This window comes from Trichechus manatus, unplaced genomic scaffold, assembly GCF_000243295.1.
Source record: "Trichechus manatus latirostris isolate Lorelei unplaced genomic scaffold, TriManLat1.0 scaffold00028, whole genome shotgun sequence".
Taxonomy (NCBI): Eukaryota; Metazoa; Chordata; class Mammalia; order Sirenia; family Trichechidae; genus Trichechus; species Trichechus manatus.
Window position 1 is genome coordinate 1,886,828 of NW_004443964.1, and position 16,933 is coordinate 1,903,760.

Here is a 16,933-nt window from a genome sequence, read left to right on the forward strand (position 1 = left end):
CCCATGGGGGGTTCCATCCTGTTCCCCATGGTGGGGGCAACTTCAATGGTTTCAAGACAGTCACCCAGACAGCCCCTCCCATCCCCACCAAGGCTGCAGCCTTGGGGGTAAGGCCTCAGGGCCCGGCCATCTGCCTGCAGGGGCCCCGATGGCACTGGGGGTGGCCTGGGCCAGCACAGGCCCTGGGGAACAGTCTGAACATGGAGATGAGCCCGAGTGGATTGAGGGACCCCATGGTCGCCCCGCTCTCGCCTTCTCCCCAGCCACTGGGGCACTTCTCGTTAAGCAACAACGCGCCCCTCTGTGGCCTACTCTGCTCAGAACCCTGTACCTCCACCCTGGGGGGAGACGGGGGACCAGTCAGAGTATTTCCTGGGTCAGAAGGGCCACATCACAGGGATGAAGGTGGGCGCCAGCCTTGGGAACTGCGGGGACTACGGACACCAGCCGCCCCGGATGGGCTGTCCCCCAGGAGCCCTGGGCCAGGACATCCAGTCAGAGCAAGATCGAGGTCTGCTGCTCCTGCCCCAGTGGGGCCGGCTCCCTGTTGTGTGACAGGAAGGGCAGGGCATGCCTCAAGGGCCAGGCAGGGCGGGAAGAGGGGCAAGAGATGAGCCCCCTCCCAAGCAATGCCCAGTGCTGGGCTGACCCCTGAGGCCTCTTGATCTGGGTGACTTACCACCCAGGAAAAAACTGGTAGGGACATCGGCAGAACCTTGTAGCTTCACCCTCTGCTGGTCCCCACACACAGAAACACGGGGGGCTTGGCACCAGGGCCCCCAAATAGGACAGCGTCGGGGCAGTGTCCCCCGCTTCCTCAGAAGGGGACTGGACATAACCCCCGGGAAAAGCCCAAAACCCGTGGTCTCATGCTGACACGCTGTCCTGCCCTGGGGACGGCCCAGCTTCCCCACCTCCCCCTGCGGCACCGAGCCTGGGAGTGTGCAGGACGGTGGAGCCCACGGACCCAGCTCCCAGGCTGGTGGGAGGGTAGTGGTGGAGGGCCACAGGCCATGCCCAAGGAGGTGCCCAGGGCCTCAGCCACACTCAAGTGCCACCTGACCCAGGACTGTGGAGAAAGCCAGGCCCCCAGGGCCGCAGCGAAACCGGGTCGCGAGGCCCCCTGGGTCTGCTTGCGCCCAGAACACCCTTTCCAAACGGCGGCCTGCCGGCCCCGTCAGACGTTTCTGGGTTTCTAGGCTGCGGTACCGTCCCTGGAGGGGAGAACACCACCGCAGACGCGGCCTGAGTGCAGGCACCGGCCTCATTAGCCGGGTCCCCGAGAGCAGGGCGGTGTTTTATTTTTAAAACCTCCGTTTATTCAGATGAGCCCTGCGCGGCTGTGAGTGGACGCAGGCTACAGAGAGGAGGGGGAGCCACAAGCAGTGGGGCCCCCAGGCACCTCCCCACTGGTCACCCCGGCGGCAGAGGTTGAAAGAACATCTCCAGGGCTGTCCGCAAGGACAGCTCCTGCGTGGAGCAGTTTCGCCCCGCTGCCAGTGGGCACCCAAGGAGCTGCATCGTCCACCGTGGTCAGAGCTGCCCGGCTGCCCCCCACGCGCTCGGGCCATGCAGGCAGAGGGGGGGCACACACTGTCACTTCCCTCCAGGAGCCAAAGCAACTTCCTGACCTCCTTTTCCAGAGCGCCTGGCTCCTGCCATAGAACAGCCACAGCCTAACTGGGCAGATCCTGGAAATGGAGGACAAAAGGGGGCTTCACCCACCGGGAGGGCAAGGAGGACCCCACTCGCAGGGCTGCTTTGTGGGCACGGGGGAGCCCCAACACAGAAGGGTGCTGGGGCTTCCGGAAAGCCGAGAGAACAGGAGCAAGCGCCGCCTGTCCCGCCCAGTCTCCCCGCCCCCTCAAACTGCCGCACCCTGCTTCTCCCTGGAGCTGGGTGCCATGGCGACGCGGCCACTATAGAAACACCCCAGAGAAAGGACTTTCGGCCCACAAACTGCTCCCACTTAGTCACCCCGGCTGCGCCACCCTGTAATCCGAGACAAAAGTGATCAGAAGGTAGGTCTTCTCTTTGCTCCAAAGCAGGCGGGTGACTCAGAGTGGGGGAGGGGCACGCCAGAAGCAACCAGAGCCTCCTGGTCTACCAGGTCCGCTGGATTCCCGCCTCTCCCGGGCCGTGCAGTTTACGAATGAGCACATGTCCCAGCCTTCAGTCGTCACGACCGGTGACGACTGCTCCAAGGAGGTGAAGGGGCCCTATGATGCCAGGAGGGGATGGGACAGCCTTCATTCCCATGTCCACAGAGTCACCGCACTTGCTGGCCTCTGCCTTCCAAACCAGCCGGGCTGCCTGCCGACCGGGGCCCACAGCAAGGCCAGCCGGGTGTGGGGCATGGTGGGGCCATGGCAGGCAATTCGGGGGACTGGAGGAACCTCAGCTTTGCCCCCCACACAGGAGCTCGGAGCTGGAGCTGGCACCGGGCAGGGGACGAGCTGGGCATCTTGCCCCCAAACCAGTGGCTGTTGCGTCAACTGAGCCGCACGGTGACCGCATGTGTCAGAGTAGAACTGTGCTCCAAAGGGTTTTCAATGGCTGAGTTTTCAGAAGTAGATCACCAGGCCTTTCTTTGAGGTGCCTCTGGGTGGACTCGAACCTCCAACCTTTTGGTTAGCACTGCCCAGGGACTCTGCGTCTCACCCAGGGGCCAGCACAGGGAGAGCTGCCGCTGCATTACACACGCAATCCTCGTGTTAGGGACACCCTGGTGGAGAAGCTGACCGCCTCCTTGTCTGGCTTCAGGGGACTAGGTCTCTTGACCTGTTGCCGGACAAGGGCTTGTGACCTCCCGTTTCCCACACTCATCTGGGTTTTCCCAGAGAGCCTCTGACTGGATTTGACTCCAGAGAAGAGAGAGCTCCCACTTGCATGTGAACCATCTCTGCCGTGAAGAGTCATTTAAAATTAGAACCGCGGCGTGTGGTGGCTCAGCCCCCCTGCGCGGTGTCAGGCTCGCACGAAGCGGGGCCAGCCTCTGCTATTATCTTTTCTGAAGATCTAAATTATGGTTATTTGGCTTAGCTTTGCTTAATTATACAGCCCTTTAAATAGAACCAACCTCTCCCCTTTCTCAGACCTAGATCGGGACACACTTGCCTTCTGGAAGACGTGAACCGTCCAAGGACCAGGAACCCCCACAACAGCCTCACCACCTCTCTGTGTCATCACGAACACTGTGACAAGGATGCCCCCAGGATTAAACGGGGGCCTGAGTGGTCACTGGAGTGCCTTTCCCCCAGGAAAGCCCGACTCTCCTCTTCCCCCCGGGCCCCAGGGCTGTGCTGGCTTCTTCACCCCATCACACGGCTCAGAGAGGGAACAGATAAAGGTGAGACAGCGCACAAACCCCTCTCCTCGGGGGCCCCCATATCCCTGCTACCACGAGCTGAGCCGGGAAGGGGGCTCTCTGCCTGCCTTCCATGCGAGACCCAGTGCAGATCAGCAGTGTCAGGTCCTGGGGCAGCCGTAGCCCCCGGAGCGGTAGGGAGGGGCAGCTGGGACAGGCCCTGGCTGGCTCTGCTTGGCCACCTCCCAGGATGGGAAGGCCCAGGAAGGCCCCTGAGGGCAAGGAGGACAGGGCTGAATCCAAACCGGAGTCTGGAGACTCCAGAGCCCTGGCGGGCCCCACACACGGTGTCCACCGCGGCCCTCGGAGGTGCAGCACCCCCTGCTGGCCGGGTTCCACAGCAAGAAGAGAAGGAACGCTTGGCGAGGGGCCCCCACTGTGTGCAACTAGTGAGAGCTGGGCTGGGTTGGGGTCAGGAGACAGAAACAAAACAGGAGGAACCCCCGCCCAGGTCCCACATGACCGACAAAGAGGAGGCCAGGCTGCAACGCTGGACCGTGGCTCTGACCAGCACCACGCCTCTGAAAAGAGGTCTGCGCGCTGGTAACGTGATGATGGGGAGGAGGGCTCCGAGGGCTCAGCCAGAAGCACTTCCGCCCAGAGCAGCCGCTCTCGGGCCTGGCACCACCCCAGCCACAGGCCCTGGCCGGCACCTCGGGACTGGCTGCCCGTTACAGTCGCCTGGAAGCTTTGCAGACGCTCACGGCCAGACCGTAGTTGATCAATGGCATCACCATCCCTGTGGAGGGGACACAGCCTGCCCAGGTGAGGGGGATCTGGAGTAGAAGAAACGGCAGGGTGGGGGGGACGGCGGGAGCGCTCTGCCTGGGGGCCGGAGTGCTGGGAAGCCCCGCGTGACGCCGAGGATGCAGGCCAGGGCCGGGCAGGTACAGGGCTGCTCACCGAGCGGCCCAGCACAGAGGGAAGGCCAGGACCCCTCACCCCAAAGAGTCAGAATTGGGGGGCTGCCCACGTCACGTGCCGGGTACCAGAGACTTGGGTGCCCCATCTGCTACCCCACCCCAAGTTGACGTCCATCCCATGGGCCCCGTGGGCACTAAGGACGCCCTAGTACCCCCATTTTCCTACACCAGGCTGTACTTGACACCAGTGTGCAGGGCCCCCGTTTCCTCCACACCTGGCTCCTCATGCCAACAGCCCAGGGGAACAGATGGACCTCAGGATTCGGGGTACACCACAGGTGCATAGCACCTTTTCCACCCCCCTTAGGCCCTGCTCTGAGCCTGTTCCAGCTGGAGAGGCCTGTGGGCACACCCACTAGAACCCCCAGGAGAGTGTCCCACCCACCAGCATGCACACTTGCATCTGTCAGCCTGGACAGTTCTGGAAGAACAGATGTTGGGGGACGAGGGGACCCCACGGACCCGTGACCCTGGTGCCAGTCAGGCGGCACACAGCTCATCCCACGTTTATGTAAGGCCTCCTTGTCCTAGTTCTGGCCCAAAGCTCTCCATGCCTGTTCCCTGACCTACAGTCAAAACCACTCCTTGGGGCAGAGACCCTAGAGCAGCGGCTCAAGGGCGAGGTGTCCTTGGAAAGGGCAGGTGCTTGGCCAGGTCCGCTCATGGGGAGCCGTCCCCAACAGACAGACCCGATGAAGGGGCCACCTTGCCTGGACCGCAGCCGGTGGGTGCCTGAACCACAGCCCGTGGGTGCCTGGACCACAGCCCTCGGGTTCCTGGACCACAGCCCGCGGGTGCCTGGACCACAGCCTGCAGGCGCTGAGGCAGGAGTCCCCTGCTTTCCAGCCAGAACCAGAACCCTCACTCACCTCCACCCCGAGCCCCTGGCAGTCTCTAGTTGGTGACCACCACATCCACTGGGGAGCTGGGGGAGGTGAGGAAGGACAGACGGGGCCACAGGGGGTCCCGCAGGGTCCCTGCCATGTCCGGAACTTACAGCACATGGCCTGGACCCCCTCCCTCCCTCGGCCATCCTGGGACTCCCCAGGAGGCCCTTGGCAAGGACAGACTGTTGTTGCTGGTTGCCGCGGACTCTGATTCATGGCAACCCCACGTGTATCAGAGCAGAACTGTGCTCAGTAGGGTTTTCAATGGCTGATTTTTCGGAAGTAGATCACCAGGACTTTCATTCAAGGGACCTCTGTGTGGGTATTGAGTTATATCTCAGTAAAGCTGTTTTTTTAAAGGCAGAGCCTCAACAAAGGGGGCAGACAGGCTCCTGGCCCCTCCTGGCAGGCAGCTAAACCCACGGGGCAAGCTGGCCTCGGGGCCACTGGGACGTCAGCCCTGTGGGGTCCCGGATCACTGCCCCCGGCAGTGCCCTTGAAGACGGCTCCACCCACCTGCCCAACAATCACTCCAAGGCCCTGCCCTAGGCTGCCATCACCCTCCCGGGCAGCAGGGGGCGCCACTCCTGGGCAAGCTTTCAGAAACAAAATGGCAGCACACATCAAGGGTCAGACAAAAAGAATATACACGTTTCCGCTCTTCATCTCACAACCCCTCTCCTAGGCATTTATTCGCAGAAACAATCCAGCAGTGGCTCGTCACAGCAGTCTCTGTAACAGCCCTAAGCGAAACACCCAATGGCTAGGGACGCGGGCAGACTACGGGCTCGGGACGGCGTGCCTGCTAGGGGAGGCACTCTGCAGAAGCGCAATGGCGTTACTGCAACGCCATATAAACAACGCGTGCGTGAGCCGGGGTCGGGGGCCACGCAACTCCCCCGCCTCCCCCACTCTGTCCTCTCTGACACAGGAGACCCTGAGAACCAGTCTCGTCTGCCATGGCCCAGAGGGGTCTCCAGCCTCAGCTTCTCCATCGGGGCTGCCCTGAGGTCCCTTCACCAGATGACACCCCCAGTATCACCTGGGCATCTACACCCTCAGGTGACCTTGCTGGGCCTCCCCAGGCTCATGGGGTACATAGGCCATGGGCTCCACTTCTCAGAGGCAGAGACCTCCCTCTGTCCCACGGTCAGAGGCACATGTGGGTGTTAGTGTCCCGGCCCCGCGGGGACACGCATGCCCACGTACACGCACACTCACACGTGTGCACATACGCTCACACATGGGCACACACGCACTTACACACGTGCTTGCACACTCCTGTGCCGCACAGGCACATGCCCGCACAGGCGCGCACACGGGCAGCAGCACGGAACAGGCAGGTGCGTGCAGGGCCGACCAGTGCTTGCCAGCCGCCCGGCTCTCAGGAGAGGTGGAACCACGGGAGGCAACGGCTTAACTCCGACGGCCCCACCCGGCCCGCCCAGGTCCTTGCCGGCAGCTCCCCACCTGGCACCGTGTGCTTTACTGACCGCTGGGTGATCTGCTTAGAGGGCAAGTGCGGTGGGGCCTCTGGGCCGGGTGTCAGGTGACTGGCCGGGAGCTCTGGTGTGTGCCTGTGTCGAGGCCACTCAGCTCAGGGTGCCCGGGAGGCCGGGCGTGATGGAGGAGGACCGACACTATGGTGTCCCTCTCTCACGGCCTCGAGGCCATCTGCCCATGAAGCCCAGTGCCCCCGCTTCCCCCCATAGGCCCAGGGTGGGCATTGCCAGTTGATTACCGTAACAGTCTGGGAATCCAGAGGGACACAGGGTGGGAGGGGTCACTTGGGTGGTGAGCCTTCTGGCACATTCTAGCAAGGAGGTGGCCGGGAGCAGGGCGGGGGTACCTTGCCAGCTCGGCAGCTCTGCCCTTGCCCGGTCGTGTCGAGAGCAGTCAGTCTCAGCCCTCGGGGCTGCGATGGGGCTGAGCCGCTGGGGATGAAGGGGACTGTCTCCCTTCACCTGCTTGCTAGCAGCGGGGTGCAGAGTCCCAGGCCCAGAAGCTGCGCCCACCTGCAGCTCCTTGTCCGAGTACTTCTGCGGGTTTTTGCTTCCCTGGCTCTTCTTGCGGAGCTTCTTCAGCTCACCCTGACACTTGTCGAGCGCATCACCCTTGCTCCTCTGCTCGGTCTGGTACTTCTTCAGTGCAGCCTGGAGTTCAAACGAGAAAGCCGAGCAGACCTGTGAATTCCGTGCGGCCAGGCCGGGACTCAGCCCCCCATGAGCCCTCCTTCCAGCCCCCTCCACGCTCCGTGATGGGCCCCAAGCCCCGTTGGCAGGACACCTTCAGGACAGGGAGGACCCAACCCTTCACACCCAACGGCAGCCTCTGCTCCCAAAGACGAAAGTCAGGCCCCGGAAAACCCCCAAGCCTCACCCCCTCGCGCCCGCGGCCAAGAGCTGAACAGCCTCTTATTTAAAATGAGCAGCCAGCATCGCGGGGGGCTCACGCCCTTCTGACACCTGGTTTGTGAGCAGACGTGGGGTCGGAGGAACCAAGATGGGTCAGAGCAGGTCACAGAAGAGGCGCATGCGGGTTTGAAGGGGCGGCAAAATCACCCCCCCCCCCCGCCCAGCTTTACTGACGGCAGCCAGAGGTGCGCGCTTCCCCGGGCCAGGATGTCAGGTGGGCGTTTCACCCACAGGACGGTATTCAGGCACCTAGGCCTCAGTGCCAAACAGGCGAGGGTGTCGCGGGCCTGGAGACCCACCAGGGTAGAAGCTCAAGAAGTGAGGACACCTTCCGCCCAGGGAAGGATTTAGGGACAGAAGGTCGACAGATGGAGGCCAGCCAGGCCTCCGACAAGCGTGGCAAGGTACTCACACTCAGGTACCGGGAGTCCAGCTCCACCTTCTGCTCCAGCTGTGTGAGCAGCTCGTTGTGAAAAGACTTCAGCTGGAGGCAGGAGAAAACGGGGAGAGGCTCTGAGCTGTCGGCTAGGACACGCACGGCCAGGAGCCCCGAGGTGGGGTAGGGGGACCTGGGACGAGGTGGCAGTCACCACAGCTCAGCATGCGGCACTTGGCACAGACACCCCCGACCGCTGACACTTCTGCATGCAGAAATCCCAAGGCTGCGGGCGTGGAGCACAGATCTAGAAATACCAGACATGCACACGGCCTACCAGCCGGGGGCTTCCTGCTGCTCGGGGCTGGGGGCCACCTAGCCCTGCACTTGAACACAAGCTGGGGCTGGGGAAGGACCCCTGCTTTAGGCCAGAGACTGCACACGAGTGGCCCCCAAATGTTTGGCTCAGAGTAAGGGCTGTGCCTGCATCTTGCAACTGGAACCATACAAGGGACCCCTGGACTTCCAGTTCATCTCAGAAGGAAATAAAACCCCAAGAGGTGGCCTCTCCTCACAGGACTGCATCCTGGGGGCCTGAGACCATGGTGTGCTCGCCCCCGGCAGCCACACACCGTCCCCTACCTGGCAGGTAGCTAGCGGGGACCCCAGACTGGCCCATGCTGTGCCCTACAGCCCCCACAGGGTCATCACCTGGGGCTCCTGAGAGCCTGCCCAGGCGTTCTGTCCCGAACCTGGGATGTGTTCCCCCCTTCTGTGCGTGGCCACATGAAGGCGGACGCTTGGGCCAGGGCCAGGCCAACACTCCCCACCATGTTGCCCCGAGCAGCAGCACATCCCCCCAAGCAGCAGCACATCCCCCCGAGCAGCAGCACGTCCCCCCGAGCAGCAGCACCCCCCCACCAGCAGCATGTCCCCCCCGAGCAGCAGGCCGTGCTCACCATTTCTTCCAGCTGGTTCTGGATCTGCCTGTGGACCTCCGCCATCTGGAAGAGAACATCTCCTGGGGACACAAGGTGGGAGAAGAAAGGGAAGGGGAGGGTTAGCGACCCCGAATTCACCCAGCACCCGTCCGCACGGTGGGGGCCGGTATGACACAGGGGCCGACACAGGTCTCCGAGCTTCCCCGCCCAGTGGCAGGCACAGGTAAACCGGGGGCTGGGGCGGGACGGGGGGCAGAGGGGATGCTGCTTCTCCCCACGGCGCACGCCCTGAAAGCAGAGGACCCTACTGTGACCAGGACCCCAAACACAAACGCATGAGCGCTTGGCACCTCAAGACCCCAGCAGGGGACCTTGGGGGTCTGCACCAGAGCTGGCACTCGTCACAAGGATGGAGACAGAAGACCCCTCACTGTGCGTTTCGAATCCCAAGCCCCTGTGTGCACACACACGCATCTGGCCCACATGGCACCCTCGTGTGCATACACACTCACCACCTCGGGTCCAGCCCACCACAGGCCCCTGCTGACAGCTACAAGCCCGACACGGGAGAGAACACCTCCTGAGGGTCGCTGACCCATGGGGAGCAGGAGAGGTGGCCGAGGAGCTGCAGAGTGGGGCGGCCCGCTCCCACCTCTCCCCTTCATGGGGTGACTGAATGAAGAAAGAGCAGAACCCAGGTCCCACAGCCACCTGGACCCTGAGCCCAGCATCGCAGCTCACTTCCCAAGGAAATGGAGGTGTGAGGAGGCCTTGTCCAGGGCTGCTCCTGGACCCTGGCCGCTGGCATGCTGGAACCCAGGCACACACCGCCAAGGCCTCGGGGACAACCAGGCCCATTCTCCTCGCACACTGTTCCCGAACGAGGACAGCCGGGGACTGTGGTGGTCCCTGCAAAGGGTGGGCTGGGAAAGCTGAGTCGTGGCAGTCCCTGCAAAGGGCGGACAGGGAAAGCTAAGTCATGGTGGTCCCTGCAAAGGGCAGACAGGGCAAGCTGTGTCGTGGCAGTCCCTGCAAAGGGTGGGCTGGGAAAGCTGAGTCCTGGCTGTGCGGGATGAGTCCCATCCTGGACGGCAGCATGAGGCCCAGTGATGTGGCCAGCCGGCGTGCTTGGGGGCTGCAGGCGTCTGGTTCACCTGAGCCCCCAGAGCGCTCTGTGGGGCGCCACCCCTGCTGACCACAGACGGGATTTACAGCATGCTCCTCTGGTCGGCACACTGCCCCTTGAGGCTAGGCGCCTCGGCCGAGTGAGCAAGAAAGAACCCACCCTGGTCACCAGCAGTACACGGTGGCACAGCTGAAGTCACACCATGCCTGCCGCCCTGCTCTGCAGCGGCCGGGACGCCTGCCCAGCCGACCACAGCCACAACACACACACACAGAGCCATGGCTACAACGCACACAGAGCCGTGGCCACAATGCACACACAGAGCCGTGGCCGTAACGCACACACAGAGCCGTGGCCGTAACGCACACACAGAGCCGTGGCCGTAACGCACAGGCAAGAGGCGCCTCTGAGGCCCGGCTGGCTCTGAGCACCCCTCTGCTGGCGTGTCCCTCTGCACAGTGCTGGCTCTTGCTGGCCACCCATGCAGAGGTATCTGCCTGGGGGGAGGAGAGGGACACAGTGCTTTCCATGGGGCCCTGAGGCAGGGCCACACAGCAGCTATGACCACAGGACTGTCTCACTGTTAGGGACGCGGGGCCTCTTGCCATGCTCATCACAGAGACAGCGCGCCTGAGACGCAGAGAGGGAGACACGCTCAGGAGAGCCCGTCAGACACAGGAGGGGGCCACATGGACCCCTGGGCTACCTGGCCAAGCTGAGCTCTCACGATGCCCTACCACCCCCACAGGGACACAGCGGCTCCTCAGGGAGTGAGGGCCAGGGGACAGCACAAGCCCAGCCAGCGTGCGCCACTGTCCCCATGCGGCCCAGCACGGGAGCTGTGTGAGGGATGGGGCAGTGCCACATGCCGGACGTGTGCATGGGCGTGTATGCGTGTGAGTGTGAGTGTGTGGGTATGTACGTGTGCGGCTGTGTGAGTGTGCCCATGTGCGTGCGGATCTATGTGTGGGTGTACATGTGTGCACGTATCTACGTGTGCATCAGTGCCTGTGTGTCTGTGGGTATGAGCGACTCTGAGCCCTGGTGCCACCTTAACAGCCGTGCCCGCAGCTCGGGCCCTGGCTGCGCTCACACCTGGCTGGTCTGTCTCCACGACGACACTGCCCACGTGCTGGCAGGGAGGACTCGCCGGGCCTCCCGCCCTGCTCGGCACAAATCCCTGAACTCTGATAAACATCGGTCATGTGCCTGGCGAGCTGGCACCTTCGTGGAGACCAACACCATGGCCTGGCCGCCACCCCCATCAGGGGCAGGAGAACGGGGCTCCTCCACCTGGCTCCAGAGCCGCACTGCCAGTGTGAGAGGCACTGCCCACCTCCGGGAGGACAACTCCCGGGAATGCAGAAAGCCAACTGTGCCGCGGCGCCACGTGGCCACGGTGAAGACTTGACCCACTTGAGTGCCTGAGCACTCCATCGACCCACTTGAGTGCCTGAGCACCCCAAAAATTCGGGTGCTCAGGGAAGGGGCCCAGGTTGACAGGGAATGACCCAGTGGGGGATGAGGGCGAGGCCCTGAGTAGATGCCCTGTGGCGGGGGGGACCTGGGCAGAAATTGACCCTGACACCCCACAAACAGCCCCCGACCCCTGGCCTGCAGGACAGCGCCGGCCACAGAGCTGTCACACTCACAGGGAGGGAGGAGGCCACCTGGGCTCACTGACCCCTCAGGAACCCCGTCCACACACCCACAATGCAGGCGGGGCCAACCCGGCCAACCAGCTTAAAATAGGATCAAGTAGTGTGACATCCATCATCTGCTGTCAGGGCTCCAGGAAGTGTCACCGCGGGAGGGGCAGCAGGTGAGTCAGAGGTGGCAGCCCTGTCACTCCCAGACCAGCAGGCCCACCCAGGGCAGGAGGTCAGGGGGGCTGCAGGAAGGCCCGGCCGCCATGCAGGAGTGGGGACAGTGGGAAGAGAATTGGGGGCAGGTGGGCACACTGGGCTTCACCAACGACACACACAATGTCCTGAAAACGGCGCCCCGCCCCCCCAGCCTTCCACCAACGTGGCTGCGGCCTGAGCTGCGGTCACTGTCCCACCCCTGCTGGTCCTCATGTTAACACGTCTGGCCTTGTTGGTAACATTGCACACGGCCTCACGTCTTAGGTTAGGAGTGAAAACAGTCAGTCCCCTCGAAGGTGCGGGGGGGGGGTGCTGTCACAGGGCCAGCCAGGCAGCCAACACACACTCACACACATGCACACGCATACACTCACACGCACACACATACACTCACACGCACACACACACGCACACACATACACTCACGCACACGCATACACTCACACGCACACACACTCACACGCACACACATACACTCACGCACACACATACACTCACACGCACACACATACACTCACACGCACACACATACACTCACACACATACACTCACACGCACACACATACACTCACATATGCAGACATACACTCACATACACTCACATGCACAAATGTGCGCCTGCACTGTTGCTGTCGAGCCAATACCAACTCACTGCAACCCCAGAACAGGGGAGAACTGCCCCACGGGGTTTCCAAGGCTGTAATCTTTACGGAAGCAGACCGCCACAGCTTTCTCCTGCAAAGCAGCTGGTGGGTTTGAATCATCAACCTTTTAGTTAGCAGCTGAGTGCTTAACCACTGCGCCATCAGAGCGCCTTCAAACGCACACACACACACAAACACACAAATGCCTATGCACACACACGGGCATTGTCCCCTCCCCCAAGCACAGACTGCCTGGGTGTGTGAAACAGGTGGGGACTGTCAACCAGACACATTCCTATCTGTTTCGTGGATGACCAGGGAACAGTCACCTATTCGCCCCAGGACTGACTGTGACCTGGGTTGGGTCTGCGTGCAGCTGAAGGGACATCAGGCTAGTGTTGAGAGCCAGGCGGGGCCTTTGTCCCCCTAGGAGGAGCCACCCAGCTGTCTGGAGTCACGAAGGCAGTGCTTGACCTCAGCACACAGCCTCCAGCCAGGGGACCACCCGGAGCTGGGTGAGGCTAGACAGGGGCCCCCAGCTGGGAGCTCTCTCTGTGAGTGTGTCCCACTGGGACCCAGAGATGGACGAGCTGCTCTCAGCACTTGCTCTGGGTGGCAGGTGGTGGCTGTGTGTGTGGGGGGGTACATGGGGCCTGGTTCAGTCCCCCTCCTCCTGACCACAACCCCAGTCCAGAACGAAGCCCTAGGGAAATGTGTTGGCAGCTCCTGAGGCTCAGAGGCCGGAGGGTGGGGACCACCACGCTACTCAGAGACACCCCCACGCAGCCCCGCCCTGGGCTGTCGCCACCATCCTGCCAACTGAAGGGGACAGTGGGGAGAGGGAAGGAGCTCAGCGTCACCCAGGGCCGCCCAGCTGGCTCAGGGGAGACCGGCTGCATCTCACACCCCCTCCTCACGCCCTCCTCTCCGCGCCGTCCACGCCCGTGCGAGCATGAGAACAGCAGACGCAGCTGCGGCGCCCCGAGCCGCCATCCGCCTCTGCCCCTGCAGATGGGGCCTCAGCCTCCTCTTCTCGGGCCCGGAGCTGAGCGAAACACTGCAGGCTGCAGAGCCCAGACAGCACAGCCAGGGGCTTTGGGGGCTCGGCTGGCCTGTGCCGCCCACTCGAGGCTGGGAGTCAGCAATTGGGTCCCATTGCTCGAGGCCGAGGCATCAGAATGGCAAAAACCCTAGTCCCCACGACCACCTGCATACAGGTGCTATAACCCTACTGTGCACATGGCTCCTGGGATCCAGCCCCTGCTCCTCCATGATTCCAAGCCCAGCTGACTCAGGGCAGCCAGTGCCCAGAAGCACGGGAGACAGCCCAGAGGGCCGGAGGGAAAGCTCCAGAACTGCGGCTGTGCTCACAAGGGCCCAGCAGCCAGGGTTTCCTGTGGCTTGTGCCTGGCCCCACAGAGCATGTCCCTCACCTGGGCCTCACATGGGTGAGCACATTGCAAGGACAGAGATGGGAGATAGCAAGCCGCCCCCAACAAATGGTTTGTTTTATCATGGAGCTGACACTCCCAGGATGACAAGCCCACCCATTAACAATTTCTAAGGGTAAAATGCAGTGGTATTTACTGCACTCACAAGACTGTACAACCACCACCTCTACCTAGTTCAAGATCATTCTTAGCAACTCCAAAAGGAGACCCCGGACCCATCGGCGTTACCCCCATTCCCTCCTCCCCTCAGCCCCTGGCAACCACCAATCTGCTTTTTGCCTCTACACCTTTTCTGAACCTTACATGTAACTGGGATCATACAACACGTGGCCTTCTGTGACTGACTTCTCTCACTCAGCATGTCGTCAAGCTTCATCCATGTCAGAGCACGTATAAGGACTTCATTTCTCTTTATGGTTGAATAATACTCCATTATACATATCTACCATGTTTTATTTATCTGTCATCCATTGACGGACACTTGGGTTGTTTCCACTCTGGCTGTTGTGAAGGTTGCCACTGTGACCGTCAGCTCTTTTTCAGAAGCGGTTTTATTTTACAATGACCCTACGCTGTACCTGCACACAGTCGGTCTTCACAACAGACACTGAGTTGCTCCCACCTGCTTACAGCCAGAAGTACCCGCTGGCAAGCAGGGTAAACTGTGGGTTCTCAGCATCGCAGAACTCTACTGTTGGGAGGTGCCTGAGGTCGTCTGGCTCCGGACCAGGCTTCCTCGAGGGAGGAGCCGGGATCAACAGCAGAACACTGGACGTGGGCCCCGTCTCTGCCAGTGAGGCTTTTGAGGCCGTGCCCCTCTCCTGCCCTGGCCAGGCTGAGCACATTTGGGGGACAGAACAGACACTAAGAGGAACGGATTCTGTGGGAGGCTCCTGCCTCCTCAGCAGCTCTGGTGGGTCAGCATTTGTGCCAGCAGCCAGCCGTGCAGGGATGTGCAGGCGGCGTGGAGAAAGGCGTGGGACTCGCCGGACATCAGTGTGGGCAGGCAGCGGACTCTGCTCCCCGGCCACTCCCAACCTGGAGCTGGTTTCGCCCAACCTCAGAATCCCAAGCACAAGTGAGAATCAGGGGTCTGTCACGTCTGCTTCTTTTCTGAGGCCATTTATGCGCCTTCCGCTGTAAAGACATCCCGACAGACCGTCAGGAGAAGCTTGGGGCGAGGACAGCGGTGAGAGAGTGCAGCCAGCCCCATCTGAGCCTGCCCCTGCCCCACGAGTGCTGGCCCAGGACCGAGGAACAGAGCAGGGAGTAAGAACCGCCAGACGCTGTCAAAACGTTGCAGCGCAATCCAAGCAACCCCGATGCAGGGAGGAAGGCCAGAAGCAAAGAAGCGAGAAGGCGCCAGCGCAGAGGGAGCCCGGTGAGCTCGGATTCTAAAGCAACATTACAGGTGAGCAAGAGGAAAACGGCGAAGGGGGCCCCACAGCAGAGGGACAACCACGCAGGGCAGATGCTGGGCAAGAGAGCGCGAACCAGGCCACGTGAGCTCAAAGGTGGGCCCGAGAGAGACGAGGATGATGAGCTCCGGGCAGGCAGAGCACAAGAACGGCAGACCCCCCACTTTGATACAGCTGCACCCCACTACAGATGACAGGAAGGATCAAACCGCAGATTCCCAGGGTGCTTCTGGAACTTCCAGAAAGACACTGCGGGAGCAGCGTACAGCCCGGCCAGGAGCCGGCAGACAGCGAGACGGTGACCCAGCGCCACACTGGTGACAGCTTCGTGTGCTGGACACACCCCCACGTTCCCAGCTGTGTTCTTTGGGGAAAGAGGAAAGAGTCCAGGAGATGTGGGAACATGGCACACACAGACGAGAAATTATAGTCCTGGGTGTCCACGCGAGAGTGTGTGGAGCCTGTGTCACTGTGGCGAGGACACAGTGCCCAGCAGTCTGCTCGAACCTTAGTCTAGCGTCGCCGTGAGGTATCTGGATGTGCCTGACATTCACCACCAGCGGACTGTAGGTGAAGCGCATCATCCTCAGCCACCTCTTCCGTCTGTCATACTGTGGGGGCTACATGTTGCTGTGCCACCGGTATTTCAAATACCAGCAGGGTCATCCATGGTGGAGAGATTTCAGTGGAGCTTCCAGACTCAGACAGACTAGGAAGAAAGGCCTGGTGATCGACTTCTGAAAATCAGCCAATGAAAACCCTACAGATCACAACAGAACGCCGTCAGACAGAGTGTTGGAAGACGAGACCCCTAGGCTGGAAGGCGCTCAACACACACATTAAAGACACGACAATTTTGAAGATGGCGCAGGACCGGGCAGTGTTTCGCTCTGTTGTGCGTGGGGTTGCCATGAGCTGGAGCCGACTGGACGACTCCTAACAACAGATGACCCTCCATGGTGGCGGTGGGCCTCGTCCAATCAGTTGAAGGCTTTCAGAGTAAAAACTGAGGCCTCCTGAAGAAGGAAGTATGGATTCTGCCTCAAGACTGTAACAGAAACCCTGCTGCGTTTCCAGCCTGCTGCCTGCCCTGCGGACTTCAGACTGGCCAGCACCCCCAACCTCTGTCTCTGTCTCCCCCCACCCCCCGTCTCCCTCCTCTCTTCTTCTGTGTCTCTGCCTCCCTCTCTCCCCCTCTCTCTGTCCCCGCATCCCTCTCTCTCTGTCCCCCCATCTCCCATGTCTCCCCCGCTCTCTGTCTCCCCCTCTGTCTCTCCTGCTCTCTCTCTCCATCTCCCCCTTTCTCTCCCCATCTCCCCTCCTCTGTCCCCCTCTCCCCGTCTCCCCTCCTCTGTCTCCCTCTCTCCGTCTTCCCCTCCCTCTGTCCTCCCATCCCCCCTCTCTCTGTGTCTCCCCCTCTCTCTCTATCCCCCTGTGTCCCTCCCGGTTTCCCCCCCTCCATCTCCCCCTCTCTCTGTCCCCTCATGTCTCCCGCTCTCTCTCTATCCCCCCATCTCCCCC

General features: G+C 61.8%; 1 protein-coding gene across 3 annotated transcripts in view; it reads right to left on the minus strand.

The window, feature by feature from the left end:
* Window positions 1-16,933, minus strand: part of BAIAP2 (BAR/IMD domain containing adaptor protein 2) — a 57,178-nt gene that overhangs the window by 17,900 nt on the left and 22,345 nt on the right. For all 3 annotated transcript variants that reach the window (XM_004374096.1, XM_012554941.1, XM_012554940.1), the window contains exons 3-5: window positions 8,927-8,988; window positions 8,004-8,075; window positions 7,193-7,330 (exon numbers count right to left, since the gene is read on the minus strand). In XM_004374096.1, the coding sequence (XP_004374153.1) occupies window positions 7,193-7,330; window positions 8,004-8,075; window positions 8,927-8,988 (272 nt within the window). The remainder of the gene's footprint in view (window positions 1-7,192; window positions 7,331-8,003; window positions 8,076-8,926; window positions 8,989-16,933) is intronic.